The 16358-nt window shown below is 38.9% G+C and overlaps 1 protein-coding gene across 2 annotated transcripts in view; it reads left to right on the top strand.

The window, feature by feature from the left end:
* Nucleotides 1-14789, top strand: part of LOC126266632 (transmembrane protein 8B) — a 257077-nt gene extending 242288 nt beyond the window's left edge. For both annotated transcript variants that reach the window (XM_049970990.1, XM_049970991.1), the window contains one exon: nucleotides 6926-14789. In XM_049970990.1, coding sequence (XP_049826947.1) covers nucleotides 6926-7254 — 329 coding nt within the window. In that variant the 3' untranslated portion in view covers nucleotides 7255-14789. The remainder of the gene's footprint in view (nucleotides 1-6925) is intronic.
* Nucleotides 14790-16358: the final 1569 nt, after the last annotated feature.

Here is a 16358-nt window from a genome sequence, read left to right as displayed (position 1 = left end):
TCGCTGCAGTTTATCGGTTTTATTAATATTCACTCTGTATAGATACCTCAAAATTGGAACGAACAAACTGAAGCAACTGAAGAATTATTATGAATTGAGGTTAATGATTTTCGACTTACAATTTAAACATGTCAATCACATTGTCGCAGAGCATCTCCTGCAAATGTGCATCACTTTAATAAAGCCAAATTTAAAATCCAAAAGAAACACAACCGCTGAGCGAAGTTTAAAAGCTGTACATTCAGAGGGTCATAATGCGAACTATCAGGATTATGGCCTTAATTTTGGGGCGGAATCGATATCTGGGGCTGATAACTGGCATGAGTGTTTTTTTTTTTTTCTCCATGAAATATGAGGCCAAGTTGGTAAAGTTACCTTGTTAGTGCTACCTGTGCGAAGGCGGGGCAGGTGGCTAGCATTTTTGTATCACTGAGTTTGAAAATGTATCGTGTCCAAGAATTAAATGTGTATAGCGCCAGAATATATACTAAGACGTAAAATTTGCAATTAAACGTCTAACGCAGTAAGGCAAGTACTGCAATCAGAAACTATGTGTGTGTCTTGAGACAGCGTAAGTCGTGGTCCGGAACTTACCCAGACTATGCTATTAAATTTCGGGCGGCGCATCCGCATAAATTCAACTTCTTCCAGTATTTCGGGTGTATGTCGTTGAGCCATATTTAGAGTGAGGAGAAGGACTAACGCTCCAACATGTGCTCCGTCCTTTTCAACTCGCGGAGCGCGCCACTACGCATACCACCGCAGATACATAGGCGCCAGAGGCGTTGATCGGTCGCTGAGTACAATGTGGCTGCGCAGTCGATCCACGCTGGCATGTCGATGTACCACTGAGTTGCAAGTTATAACCTCATCGTCGCTGTGGAAATCCCTGTTACGCAATGATCTTCCTGCTACAATCAGAGAGCCACTGGGTGCCATGTCTGGAGAATACGGGGACTGAGATACAAATTTCCTAGACCGAAGAAGCAGAATGTATGTGTGTGTATGTTTGCCCTCTATAGGTGAGTGGGGGAGTTATTTCGGACTTCCTATTGACAGCCTCCTGCTTTTGTGTCTGTCCCTGGTACGAACACGTAATAGGTAACCAAAGTCAAGATCGTATTGAGCCGGCCGCTGGAGGACTGCCAATACGGGTAGCCAGAAATTCCAAGTGCAGTGTCGGTATCCTTACAGACGCTAGGCGTGATTAATGAGTACGCATTCTGCTCTACTGTGTGATACTGGGCGACGGCGGCTTGTTTAGCGCATTGGCTGTCAGTGTCTGTTTAATTTGGGCAGCTCTACTGGAGGGGCACTTCGCTCCTTGGTTGTAACGTCTGCAAGCCACTTTCGGTATCATCCACTGGCGGGGATGTTAAACCTGCGACCTCGTTGGGTGATTTCGCCAGTAAGCTGCTGCGACGGCTTGTGCCTTACAAGAGTTATCTTTTAGTAACACACAATGCAGTTCCAAAAAACACTTATCATCAATTATTCGCTAATGGCTGTGTATTTACCTGTCTCGGTGGTGGTGGATCCACTTCCTGGTTTGCTCCTTCGCCTCAGGATCACACTGTTGCAACAGCTCTGGTTGGTCCATGCTGATCAGACCGCTTAAAATGTCATCTGGGTTGGCCTAACGCAACTGGATCATTTCCGCTGATGTGTAGGTTGTGGTGCGCCAGCCTTCGAGCAGCAGGACTGTGACTTCTCTTACCATTTCTGGTTCTTCGCCCGTTTCGTTTTCATTTGACGACGCCAGAAGTGTCATAACCACGTAATGACTGTGCCGCATCAAGGAGCACTGCTGCTGTACACGTCCATAACTCTATATGGATTGTTGCAACATTGTTCCCTCTCCTGCGCAAAATAAATAAATAAATAAACAGCAGCATGATACTCGATCAGTGGCCTGCCCCACTCTTGCTTTGGCTCTGCTAGGGGCATGCTGCTTGACTGTGGCACGAGGGTTTCAGTGTGCGCCAGGACTACAGATACATACCGATTGGTTATAATTAAAGCGTAGCGACTCACGGAGGTCCAGTGTGGACTGTAATTATCGTATGACAGCGGAACTGATTCACGCTCAAAAAATTAGTTACAATTTTGGCCACGAGATGCAAATCTGACGTTTTACAGCATCTGGTCTATGTCTCCCGTGTTCATACTGAATTTATTGTGTAAGCGGCGGCCTTCCTTGCATTCACAGCGCCACATTTGCACCTGGTGGCGGAAATCGGAACTAATTTTTTCCAGCGTAAATTAGCTCCCCATTAACGCATTAGAGTATCTTCTTAGTTCCGTAGCTATTTAGAGACCCCAGTGGATACCTGTGAATAGCGATTCCTTCCTTTCTGTGATTAGCTGCTGTTTAATTATAGCCACCCAGTGCCTGCTAACAAGCAACCCAACTAATTACTTGTTTTCTTGAGTCATCAGTCTTATGACTGGTTTGATGCTGCCTGCCACGGTTTATTCAATCTTTTTCTCATGGTCACCTCCTTCTTGGCAGTCCCCCCCCCCCCCCCCCCCCGGAATTCAGAATGAGGGACTAGTCCGGAATCTTTTGCCACTGCAGAGGTCATCTTGACACTTTGTCCATTACAGGTCATGTGTCCTCTGAATACAAATTTCTCTTTTTAATACAGTGGTTCCCGTTGCCTCCTGCATCCTCATGGTGATTCTTCCGCCTTTTAGGGCAATTCTCCCGCCTTTTAGGGGACTTCTCCCCCCCCCCCCCCCTCCCTCAGGTGCATGAGAGCGCCCTGATCCCCTGTCGCTCCTCTGTCTTCTTTGACAAGCCGTTGGCAGAATGATTGTGATTTCTTATGACGAAAGTCTTGGGCCGCCATTGCTGACGATTTTTGTTCAAAATTTAAGCAGTGGCGAGGTTCGAACTCGAAACCCAGGACGTTTTGATTATTGAAGAAAGACACTGCCTCTTGGCTATGTTTATATACGAGTAATTATATAACTTTATTTTCTATGTGTGATAACTATAAAATTTTATGACCATCCCTCCTAATTGGTATTCGTATCCATTATTAAAAAACAGCACACAAGCCGTTAAGTTACACGACCGTATTTGTTTTGTTTCGTTGAATCGTTTCCATGACAATGTGTTTGCCGAGGGCTGCACTATTTATTGTAATTGCCAGAATTGAAGTTTCGACTTTATGTAATCTTAAAGTGGTTAAGCTGCAATAAGTATTTCTGTGTGTTACGTAGCGACAAAATTTTAAGAGTGATTTATCAATTTGTTTTATAACATGTTATAATAACGAGATGCTGTATTTTGATCATTCGTACTGACTTTGTATGTAACGAATGCTGATGTGAGCCATACAAGTTAGTAATGCCAAGTCCTTTTCTACCATTAGGCAAGAATAGGCGGTGGCCTAAAGTGGGAAAATTTTAGCAGCGTGAAGAGCAGAAAAAATTAATTTCAAATCCAACAGCGGAAAAAAAATGAGCTGACGAGGAGAAAAAATGAAAAAGAGGAAACACCAAATTGTTTTCAAAAGCATGTGGCACAGTTAATATATAAATGTTCACTTATTTTGACGAACGTAAACACATCGACTCTACCTACCTCAAAACTAAAGTAGCCACTAATGAGACTTTTGACTTAGGGTTTAACGGCCAGTTTGAGAAATTCAGTGGGCTAGAAGCAGTCGCCCGTCTCTAATGTAGGGTCACTGACTGCTGGGAAGGGAAAGAGCCAGTGCGTTCAGAGAAACACAACATCCACGCCTTACCGGGATTCGAAACCAAATCCGTCTCGGACAAATGATCAGAAGCCAATGGCTTAGACCACTGCGCCGCCTGGGCGGCTAATAAAAGTTGTATAACTCTCAATAGGAAATGCAAACAATGCGGAATTTATTTATTTATTTATTTAGTCGCAAGGAAGTGGATGCTGAGAAAGAGGAAATCTAGACTATTCCCCATTCTAAAAATATTTCTTTTAAAACGGAAACAAAATAACACCGCGGTTATGCACGTGATCTAGTTTGATTTTTCGGCATGTCCTCCATCAATGTAGCATAATTTCTAAAAGTCAAGGGAAAATTCATTCACAGCAGGAAGTAGTTGCGCACTTCATTAGTCCATTTTCTTGCAATTAAATAAGATAAATAAATCATTCCAAATTTGGTTGCACTGGTGTATTCAGTCGAGTTCAGCACATTCTTTCTATTTCAGTTACTTCGGAAAATTTCAAAACGTAAGGAATTGAGGACATTTATGGCCTCAATCAGTTTTAAAGGAATTGAGGACAAAGTATGAAAATTGAGGACTGTCCTCACAAAAGGACGTCTGGTCACCTTAATTTAATGATTAAAATAATGGCACGAAATTTGCATTTTTGTGCCGTTGGATGTTGGTGGTAGTGGTGGATTTCGGGAGGGAGGGGGGAGGGAGGGGAGACCGAAGGTAGCAAAAAAAGAAGGGGCGTCATTTCTCAGTTCTTGCCTAGATCGGTAAAACACCTAGCAATGGCTCGCGTAATGTTGACAACTGCTGTGTTTTCAGTACGCGATCAATGTTTGTAAATTGTGACATAGATTATTTCGTGGAAGCTATGTGAGGCATGTACAGTCTTCGGAATCTCCAACTTTAGTGTTTATCATTCATTTCAACATACCCACATGAACATGACTTAAAAGTGGAAATCGCTATTGTAGAAACTGTATGAAGCGTGTTTTTTTTTAAGTAAGTACCGTTTTGAAATTTAAAAAAAGACCTGCTAAGATATCTCAATAATTTTATTTTTACATGAAAGTCTATACCTTAATCTACGCACTGACGCCATTACAGTGTGATTCCTCCTTGTTTACGTTATTTACTGAATGTTTAAGATGCCTCCGATAATCGTGAATCCTGCCGACTGTGAAGTACGGACTGATATAAGATTTCTTAATGCTAAAGGCCTAAAAGCGATAGATATTAATCGTGAGATCTGTGCAGTTTACGGAGAAAACATAATGAGTGATGCAATGGTAAGAAAGTGGGTGAGAGCATTTAAAGGTGGCCGCACAAATGTGAATGGTGAACAACGCAGTGGGCGTCCTTTGGTCGTTAATGAAAGTTTGGTGCAGGAAGTGGACAATAAGGTGAGAGAAAACAGACGCTTTACGATTTCCTCCTTTTGGGATGACTTTCCTAATGTTTCTCGTAGTGTTTTGTATGGCATTGTGACCGAGGACTTGAATTACCGAAAATTATGCGCACATTGGGTAACGAAAATGTTGGCGGATGTGCACAAAACCAAATGTTGGACAGTGGATTGACTTTCCTGGAGCGGTACCACAACGACGGTGATGATTTCGTAAGCCAATTTGTTACGGGCGATGAAACATGGGTGGCCTGCGTCACACCAGAATCGAAGCAACAAGCCATTGAAGTTGAGCAATGCTTGGAATGATATGGGGTTTTATTAGAACCAAGAAAATACGAAAGTTCAAAAAATGTCCGACAGATGGCGCTTCGTCTGGCCAGAATAGCAATAATTAGCATAACAAAGTAAGACAAAAGCAAAAATGATGTTCTTTACAGGAAATCCTCATTCCTCAACAATGGCTGTAGCCGAGGAATAATGTTGTGAACAGCAATGTAAAGCATGTCCGGAGTTCTGGTGAGGCATTGGCGTCGGATGTTGTCTTTCAGCATCCCTAGAGATGTCGGTCGATCACGATACACTTGGGACTTCAGGTCTCCCCAAAGCCAATAATCGCACGGACTGAGGTCTGGGGACGTGGCAGGCCAAGCATGACGAAAATGGCGGCTGAGCACACGATCATCACCATACCGACGGGCGCAAGAGAACTTTCACGCGTCTTGCAATATGGGTTGGAGCGCCATCCTGCATAAACATCGTACGTTCCAGCAGGTGTTTATCAGCCAGGCTGGGGATGATGCGATTCTGTAACATATCAGCGTACCTCTCACCCGTCACGGTATCAGGTACAAAACCAGAATCACGCATTTCCTCGAAGAAAAAAAGGCCCGATAACGGTAGATGTGGTAAATCCAACCCATACCGCGACTTTTCTCGTCGTGCAATGGAGTTTCCATGACAGTTCTAGGATTTTGGTAGCCCAAATTCTGCAGTTGTGATCGTTGACAGACCGCCGGGGCGTGAAATGAGCTTCGTCGGTGCACAACGCGTTACTCAATCAATCGTCATCTTCCGCCATCTTTTGAAACGCCCAAACCGCAAATGCCCTCCGCTTCACTAAATGGCCAGGTAACAGTTCATGATGCCGATGGATTTTGTACGGACAGCATCGGAGGGTACGCCTCAGTACCAACCAAACGCACGAGCGCTGACTTCCCCGTGCATAAACGAACGCGCTACAGTCTCCATTTCTTCCTGAACTGTCTCAGCAGCATTACGCCTTGTGCTGGGTGGGCCACTACGGGGTCTATCGTCTAAACAACCCGTAGCTTCGAACTTCGAAATCATTCCCGCCAGCAGCTGCATTTTTCACGATTGCCATGCGCAGTCACTGACTGACGTTTTGCTGTCCAGCGCCATCTGTTGGACATTTTGTGAATTTTTTTTGTTCTAAAAAATCCCCATGTCATTCCAAGCATGTGTGTCAATTTTTACCGCTCTATCTAGATTATTCCGTGGTTTGTTAAGTTTTCAAATTTATGCTGACTTTTTGATCGTCCGGTAGATTAAGATACAGGCTTTCATGTAAAAATAGAATTATTGAGATATCGGTACTTACCTAATAAAACACGCCTCGTAGTAAATAATGCAGTCGATTGCGAACGTTTTGCCATTTAATAAAGACGGGAAGGCTTAAATTGGTGACTAGAAGCGCTCTTCCCACTGGTCTTGGACTCTCCAGTGATGTACACCACATGTGAGGGCGTGCAGAGTGCCGACTGCAAGGCGGCGCCCGTCGTGTTGCAGGCGCGTCGTGGGGCTCGCGGTGCCGGCGGCGGCGCCGCTGCTACCCCACGGCCTCGTACTGGCGGTGGCGCGCGCCGCCCGGCCTCGCGCTCGTGCTGGTGGGCGTCGTCTGCTACGCCTTCCTGCAGACGCGCCAGAACTACAAGTACGTGCACAGCGCGTGGCACGCCGTCATGGCGCTCGCCGTCGTCTTCCTGCTGCCCCGCAAGCCGGGCCGGCAGTCGACCGCCCTCCGGGTCGACGACACGCCCGACGAGGAAGCCACGCCCACCGACCGCAGGCCCTTCTGGAAGAAGTCGGTCCGCGGCTGGCGCAAGCGCAGCATGTGACTGCTGCGTCGCTCCGGGTGGCTGGAGCCGCCGGTGCAGTGCGTGGGCCTGCCGATCGCTGCGGCAGCACGTAGGAAGGCTGTTCCACTCCTGCCTCCTTCCTGTGACAGCTCCGTAGGCAACTGAAGGCGCCGCTGTGTGAGCGTCTCGCTGCAGGATAGTAACGGCGCAATGAGAAGTAGATGAAAAGTAACACACTTTTCGCATAAATTACTCGAGAAACACTGCCTCTCCGTACGTCTACATACAGGGATAGACGAAAATGTTAAATTATTTCAACTGCCTTCGTTATTTTTCTATTGTGTACATGTGTGCGTGTGTGTATGTGTCACATTCCAGCCACTTGCTGCAGTGATAAAATGGAACTATCAGCTCCTCCTCTTTTGTATGTACGATATTCTGAATACATCCTCAACTCCGTTCCTGTAAAGAATTTCCCACTTTTGGTTTGCAGGCTCATTGTGATGGGTTTATAAACCGGAATCACGTCCAGGTCACCTTCTGTTTATGTTAAAATTTTACTAAGTCTTTAATTTCTGTTCATCGAAAAATTTAACTAACAATATGTATTACAGGCCAAAAGATTAACGGTGTAAAAAGAATTTAAAGCTTCCCTCAGTATTCCATTTTACTTAATTTTTACAGAGAAAAGCATTTAATTTGACTTTTATATTCTGGAAAATATAAAATGAAGATCTGGCTCAATTCATCAGATCTTCTGGGAAATGATAGGCTTGGTATCTACCAATAACTCTGCATACAAACATCCATATGCTAAATGTAACAAATGTCAAATCATATACAAATACCAGTATACAACACAAAATGGTGTTATGTCAGTTACAAAATTCAAAACTTCTTCTCATTGTTACTATTGCTTCAGATTTCAAATGAAATGTCCAAGACAGTTTTGATTTTGGCTGTACTTGACAGTCTGAAAAGCCTTATAAATTGCCTGCTTTAAAATATGACAGTGAGCAATACATTCTGACTCAAACCAGAATGCTAGTGGCACGTGTCTGTTGTTCTTCGTTATCAGTTTTCAGCCATGTTGGTATCCATACTGAGCAAAGAATATAAAATATGGTTTAGTAACACATTGTATGAGATAAAACATCTATGGAGGTATTCTTCTTGAATCAGGAAATAAATTATATCCTATTGTTGCCAGTTTATATATTGAGAGGATAAGCAGTGGAAGTATAAATGAAAGAGTAACTTATTTTACAAAGATTTGAAGCTGCTCTTGATGTTCTTTTAAAACAACCCAATTTCGAAACAGTAATTGTTTGTTAGTTAAATAAACTGTATCCTTCTACAAAAAGCAAGTAAATTACTGTACTTGTAATGCTGCCAGTTCATTGAAACACGACCAAGCAAAGTGTGTGCCAGGAGAACAACAGTGTGTTTGGAATTGCTTGGTATGCAGTATTTTCAAAATTTCATCATTTTGTACACTTTTGTATGCTTTTACTGGAGAGCGCATGAAACACAGAGTGTGAAATATTGTATTGTATCCCTGTGCTTCAAGTTCCCTTTTCCTATATAGGTAGCTACGACCATCAATACCACTGCATCTCTCTCTCTCTCTCTCTCTCTCTCTCTCTCTCTCTCTCTCTCTGTGCACGTGTGTGCGTGCGCTTTGCTCTTGTGCATGAACTGACGTGCAAGACACACACACACACACACACACACACACACACACACACACACACACACATTGAGAAACAAATTATAATAATTTGCATAGAAAAGAAACCATCATAAGACATACACAAAGTTTCCCAGTTTGGAAATGGACTCGTCCACTGTAACCTCTTGCGCCTCCCTTATTATTCCCATCTCCTTCCCACTGTCTCTCTAATTTCTTATTGTTGGTCTTCAGATTTATGTGTTTACCCCTAGCACTTACATATCTGCTGCTTGCATTTCTTCTTCAGTTTCAAAGAGGATATGTTTCTGTAATCTTTTTATATTTTGGGTCTGTTGCTTACACAAACACTCGCATGTATACATTCAAAGTAGTATGAAGAGGTAATGGCCCTGCTATTTGCTCTTAAGAGTTACTCTTGCATAGTATCAAAGCACCAATGTGTAATCATCATTTTCAACCATTTCACAGCTACTGCCACAAGAAGGCAGTTTTTCCTTCATTGTGATTTGCTGATATGTACATCTCCGTTGTCCATATATGTTATTGAACATCATGTACTGACCTTCCATTAAATCATCGCTCAATCTTTTGGTACCTCAAGGAATTGGCCAAATGTGTTCCTTGGTCCATCTGCCATCTATCCCCCAGTGTACATGTTTCGCTCCATATACACCTTACCATTGCTCACTAACAGCTGTGAGATTTTGAATGGTTTTTCTATTAAAACAGTAACACTTTATTAATTTATTTGTTGCTGTTTTTTGTCATCTTAGTTTGTTTGTAGTACAGCTGGCTGACACATACAGTGTTTTTCATTCCTTAACATTTTCTGTGTTTTGTACCTCAAACTATGTTGTTAACCTTACTTACTCCAAAGTATCTATAATCCTGTACTCATTTCCAGCTCATCTTACAAATAAGGAATGCATATTCATATTTTCTTGAAAAGGTCTCTCTGTACATCTGCTACTAATTTCTTGTCATTGCATTGAGTGTAAATGAAGCAGCAAAAGGACACTTCTTTCCTTTATGTAAATTCCCTCCTCATTCACTTGATTCTTTGCAAATTTCATTCTCAGAGTGTTTCGTAATTGTACTTGAATCTTGAATATGGTAGTCACTACCCAGATAACTGTAGTAGACACTCTCACTTTATAAAAATATGTGTGTTCTAATTTAAATTTCTTTCCACATTAATTCTATCTGATTTTAATCAACTGCATTAATGTCTGGGAATTTAAGGGCTTTATGCTGACTTCAAGGGTCCCATTTCTGTACTGTCAAAATGACCACACTGAAGATTATAGCTACACAAAGAACTGCACAGGACCTTTGACTTTGAGAAACAGAATGATGTAAAGAGAAAGTAAATGAAAGAAAGCAGCTCATGAAGAAGAGGAACGCAAAGGTGGACATAATAGTATTGTATTGACATTCTAGTCACAAAAATACTAAACAGTAAGGACAGCAAAGATCAATAGGTAGGAAGCAAACATGGACAGTAACAATTCCATGAAAATTATTAAAAAAAATTAAAAGAAGAGGGAGGAACAGGAGTAATTTATGAAATGAAGTATGTGTGATGCAAAGGAACAAATTTGTGGCAAAGAATATTGTTAAATTATTTTACCTAAGAAAATGTAGTATTTTTGAACAGATCTATATCATACTGAGGTTCATAAATCTAATTTTTTAATTGATTTGTTATTTTAATATATATATCAAAAAGAAAATTATGAATGAACCATTGTAAAGCCACAGATGCACAATTCTTAGTAACTTTGAGTATGATTTACAATAACTAAGTAATTTGCAAATGACAGATTGACTTTTATGGTTTGGTATTTTTGTACTTATACTGCATAAGTCTCCTTGAAGTTGCTGACTCAGGGATGTATATTCAGTGAACTTACTCATAATCTTTGGGAATGCAAGAGGCATTGGTGCCACAGCTGTAGGAAAGACAGATCACTATGGGGTTTTCAGCTGTTCCAGGTTTCAATAACTAGAAACTTCCACTCATACACAGTAAGAAAGAAAGAAGAAGGAAAAAAAACTATAAAATGAATGAAGAGAAGAGTACTGGTATGTAACAATCAAATGACAAAGGAAATAGATTCACTGACAATGAACAAAGGATATATGTGACAAGTAAAGTAAATTACAATCAAACAGAAAAAATGGGAGGAGGCAAAGAAGGGTAAAATACAAAAAGTAGACATCACAACATTTTGAAGAAGAAAATAAGAGTTTCTTGATTGGTAGTGTTTTAATAGGACCTCCTGAATCCAACTACATTAGTTACTTAATCTACATATATGTTTTACAACTATCTTATCATATACTGGAATGAGTAGCGGCAATCACTTCATTGTGCTAGATGCCTTAAGCACTACATAGAAATGTAAACAGAATTTGAATATAGCATATCAACACATGAATTTATTTGATTTGATATTCATTTGAAAGTTTTTGCATACTTACCTCAAACTGGGTGTCTTCTGAATTGAAGTGTAATTTATGCCCAAAGCTGATGAAAAGCATGGAAATTACTACGAGAATGTCTTATCTTAAAACGAAGAGGAAATTGTTATGTTCAGATGACGCTGAATGGTAAACAAGCAAACGGAATTACATAGATCACTCAAACTCAAACAGAGAATTTGCAGTTACTTATTGTTGTAACTCAATAGTTATTGCATAATCATCATGAATTAGTGAAGTAATTTTTATGCATCCGGTGTATAATAGTAAAAACAAAATAAACTGAGTCACACTTTAACAACTGAAAACTGTTCTGATTATGGTGATAATTTTCTGCACATCATATATCTTTTGCTGCAGTATCACATGCAACAATTCAAATACAGCTAACTTTATAGTGTATAATAGTGCAGCAACCTGAACACATCATAGTTTCACATCATCTTTATATTTTCAAAATTTTCCAGGATGTTGTGTAAACTTCCATATCAAATTAATTCTGACTGTACCATTGAACATTTAAACAATGAAAACAGAGCATCTTTCATCTTTACGGAATGTGGGAATGAAGTATGCTTATATAATGAACCAGTATTATACTTGTAACATAATCTGAAATGTAACAGAAGTATGCACAAAAATTGAAACAAAAAAGTGGTAGCATTACCTGCCACTCTAAAAATGGAAAAAAATCTGAAACATTGAGTATTCTGTCTGATATACCATGCATCTTGTGTGCAGAATTTCTTCCTTGCAGAAACTGGTCATGTATATTATGTTATCAAATAACTGATACAATTTTTAATACCCTTCCTCCTAGGAATAGTTGTTCAATTGTTTTAGAGATCGTGCACTTTAACTTCCATTCCGTATGAATATATAGTTGTCCAGCTGAAAATATTCAGTGTAGAAAGGTTTGGAAAATGAAAAATGCTATCTGATAATATGAGTAACATAACATTTCTGATTAATTAGAGGATTGCATTATTCCAGCTTATAAATGTTAAATATGAGATGTTATATGCAGAAAATGTATGTACTATGCAGTTCATATGTATTAGTAGCATACAAGAAGATGCTACCATTACAATGTTTTGCACTATGTTAATTTTACAGCCAACAATGCGAGGAACAATTGGATGCAGTGTCCTTTGTTGATCTAGCTTGAACAAATCTTCTCATATAAGCATAGCTTCTGCACCATAAATCCATTTGAAACTGGTTGGCATATTCAAGCCTTTGTTTCAATACAACATTTACGAACCCCACACTTCCCTCCACTCCCAAATTAACTATTTCTTGATACTCAAGATGTGCCATATTAATCTCTCTCTTCTTTCAGTCCATTGTACCACAAAGCTTTCTCCCTAGATTGATACAGTATGTCTTCGTCAGTGGCAGTCTGTCCATCTAATCCTCAGCATTCTAATGTAGTGCCATATTTCAAAAGCATGTGTTATTTACTCATATCTACAGGTTGTCATTCATATTTCACTTCCATATAATACTGAACTCCAAACAAATACTTTACGAAAATACTTTGAACACTTAAATATATTTTGGACATCAATGTATTTATCATTTCTTTTGTCTACAAGATATATAGTCATTGGTTCTCCCATTATCATTTAGTTCGCTCAGATGGCAAAATTCTTCAACTAGTTTCACCATGGCATTCCTAATCCAGTTCAATCAGTATCACTTGATTTAACATCTGTTTGACTTTTATTTTCATCTTTTAACCTCTTCCCAAGACTCTACCCATTCCATTATCTGATCTTCCATGTCCTTTGCCTGTGACAGAATCACAATGTGATCAGCAAACCTGAAATTTCTTACTGCTTCCCCCTGAACTTGGAGCCCCTTTCCAAAATTGCCCATAGTTCACTTTACTGCTTGCTCAGTGTACAGGTAAAGTAACATTGGGAGAGGATGTGCTACAGTACTGCCTCACTTTTGTCTCAAGTATTGCCTCTGTTTCATGTTCAACTCATTATCAGCAGTCTGGCTTCTGTATGGTTTCTATCTGATAATTATGTATACCAACTTTTTTATTCATTATTGATTCGTGTGACACTGTTTATTGCCACTGTTATATCTTTTATGCAGAAATTTGTTAGATACACAAGAAATGCTGTACAGTTCTAGACAAGCAGTTTAAACCATGTTATAAATACCAGTCTTTTTTTCTGTTTAGTCACATGGAAGTTAATCTTACATATTCCCCTAAACAGTTTGAGCACTCATAACATATGAATGTCTTTTATTGGACAGTAGAAGAAAGTGTTCTCTGATAAGTGTGGAAATTTTCAGATCTGTCAAACTTGGTGTTATTAGTTCTTGTACCATTACTGGTTTAATCAAAACTTCATGGAAGTATTTCTTTTGGGATTCCATAAAAATAGCTACAAATGCTGTGTTCATACTTAATATAGCTGTACTCCAGCTCTGTAAGGTGCCTTGTAAGTCACAGAAGGAACAATCATTGGTATTGCTTGTCAGGTGTTAAGCATATGGAATGTATCTGTGATAACTATTCCAATTCTACTGTGGATGAACTTCAAATATTTGTATACATGAAAGTGATTGTCATTTGTTTCCTTACCCTGCATGCAATACTGAACTACTTGCAAGTTCAATTAATGCTTATTTTTTTGAAACCAGGTACTCTGAATTAAGTTGTTTGTTTACGTTTGAGATTATTATACACAGCGGTGTTACTTGAAGTTTTTGTGTGATAATACAACAGATTGCCTTTTTAAAAAATTATTTTTTTGACATGTAATGGGTTACTGACAGTATAATTAAACTAACTTATGCTTGTAATATTTGTTTATATTGTGATATAGATATAACTTACATTTTATATGTTGTTAGAAAATACAGACTGGCACTGTTAAATTATCACATTGCAGTCGTGAGGTATCTGCATTGAAACAACAATAAGCTTTATTTTTTCTGTTGGGAATTTATGTTCAGTTCATTACAGATTTTCCTAAATTTCCAAATATGTTGTAAAGTGTTAGTTCTGTTTGCGTATGTGAGAGAATGTTGTGTTATGAATCAGCAGTAAGTGCTGTGTTACTATTTTTCTATCTCCTGTGTAAAAACTTATTGTTGTTCATAGTATTTATGGTGCTGGAACACATTAATTCAGCTATCTAAGGGATAGAAAATGTCCAAGAGTTTATTTACAAGAAATTTTCACCGTGTTCTCTATTGTATGTTGAATGTCAGTGCTCATTTTACAGTTTCAGCAAGACATTTTGAAGACTGTTATCTTGGCTTTAATGTTAAATGTTTCAACATTCACAACTGTTTTACAGTTCATAAGTTTTATTAGAAGTATATATTCATCAGAGAAATTATCTAAATAAAGTGTTTTGTGACAACAGAAGTGATATTTGGGGACAGTTTTTTCATATGAATTACCTTCCCTTCAGCCATAGTCCATTCAGTACTTAACTGTCCATGTCAGTCCATACTGATAGCACAAAATGTGGTTGCCATGATGGATATTGGTGTTGTATTACTCATATTAAAAGCTGACATTCATGTCCTTTCTGATTGCAGATGTCTGTGGCATGTTAATTCAGACTGCTTCAATATAAAATAATAATATTGACTGGTAAAGTGCTGCCTTCTGATAATCTTAGTGGTTTTTGACATTTTAGAATACCTGATCCTACTTTGTATGTATGTCTCTTACATCTGGAAGATAATCATGTTAACTGGTTCAATTACAATTAGATCCTTTAATTTGGCAACAAAAATACTGAAATAGTGTTAACAAAGTACAGTGGCATTAGATGCCCTAATACGTTGACTCTTGTGTGCATTGGATTCATATATTTTATTGCAATAGAACTCCATAGATATGTCACTTGGATGTATGTATGTTTTACGATAGAAAACAATACAAATACTCAGAACTAAAACACAGTCTTTTAATTGAAAAGTTTTGTGAATTTGCATTTATCACACACAGTCTGTATTGTAAATTTCAGACAGAAAGTGGCTTCTTCTAGAAAACTGTGATGTAATATTAAGAAATATTCACTCTTTGGAAATTTCATGCAGTTCTGTGAATACAATGTCAAAATTGTGCCATATTGCCAGCTAAAAGTTTCTTGTAGAACACACAACTGAATTACCTGTTCATTCTCCTTATTATTATTAACACAGTCAGGGTAAATTATATGTGATTTTATTCCAACAGAACTGGGTTTTCGTATCAGCCATTTGTGTCTGTTATTTACACTTAGGAAAATAAATAGTTTGTACATTTACACAGCAGATACACAGACAATAATGTTCGAGAAATGGAACATAGAATAATGTTGAAAAGTTAATAACGAGTTCAATTTAACTCAACAGAAAATACACAATCTAAGAAAATTTCATTAATTATGTGTGAGAATAACAATATTTATGATTTACTTAACCAGATATTGAAACATAGCAACTGCCCTAGGAATGACTACCTGCAGAGATATTCTTCAGTGACGAGCACTGTTCTTGAAATTGCAGTTTTATGCAGGTTTGTTATACATTCAGTTAAAAATTCCAGCAATTTTAAGTTAACCAGTCGAAGATGGCTTTAAAATCTTCTGCAGGAATAACCACTACCTACAGATCATGACTCTGTAACATAATTTTTTTTAGCCTAATTTGAAGATATCTGATGCAAACACTTGATTTCTGTTTTCATATTGTGCCCAACATTACTGCAGGATGTCTAAAGAATGAATTCTGTTGTGGGGTTCAGTATTAATATAATTATTAACTACCTACTAATGAGAGTGAAAAACACATAATTTGTAGAAATATCTCCAAAGTTTTAATCATATTTTTCCATTCTCATAATGAAGAATCAATGTTAAGTATGCAATTAAGTCAAGGGAATGGTGCATTAAAAAGCAATACAAACATTATTTATCAGCTTTATTTGTTTTTTAATGCATGC

This window comes from Schistocerca gregaria, chromosome 4, assembly GCF_023897955.1.
Source record: "Schistocerca gregaria isolate iqSchGreg1 chromosome 4, iqSchGreg1.2, whole genome shotgun sequence".
Lineage (NCBI taxonomy): Eukaryota > Metazoa > Arthropoda > Insecta > Orthoptera > Acrididae > Schistocerca > Schistocerca gregaria.
The sequence above is the reverse complement of the archived record's forward strand: the minus strand, read 5'-3'. Positions and strand labels throughout refer to the sequence as shown.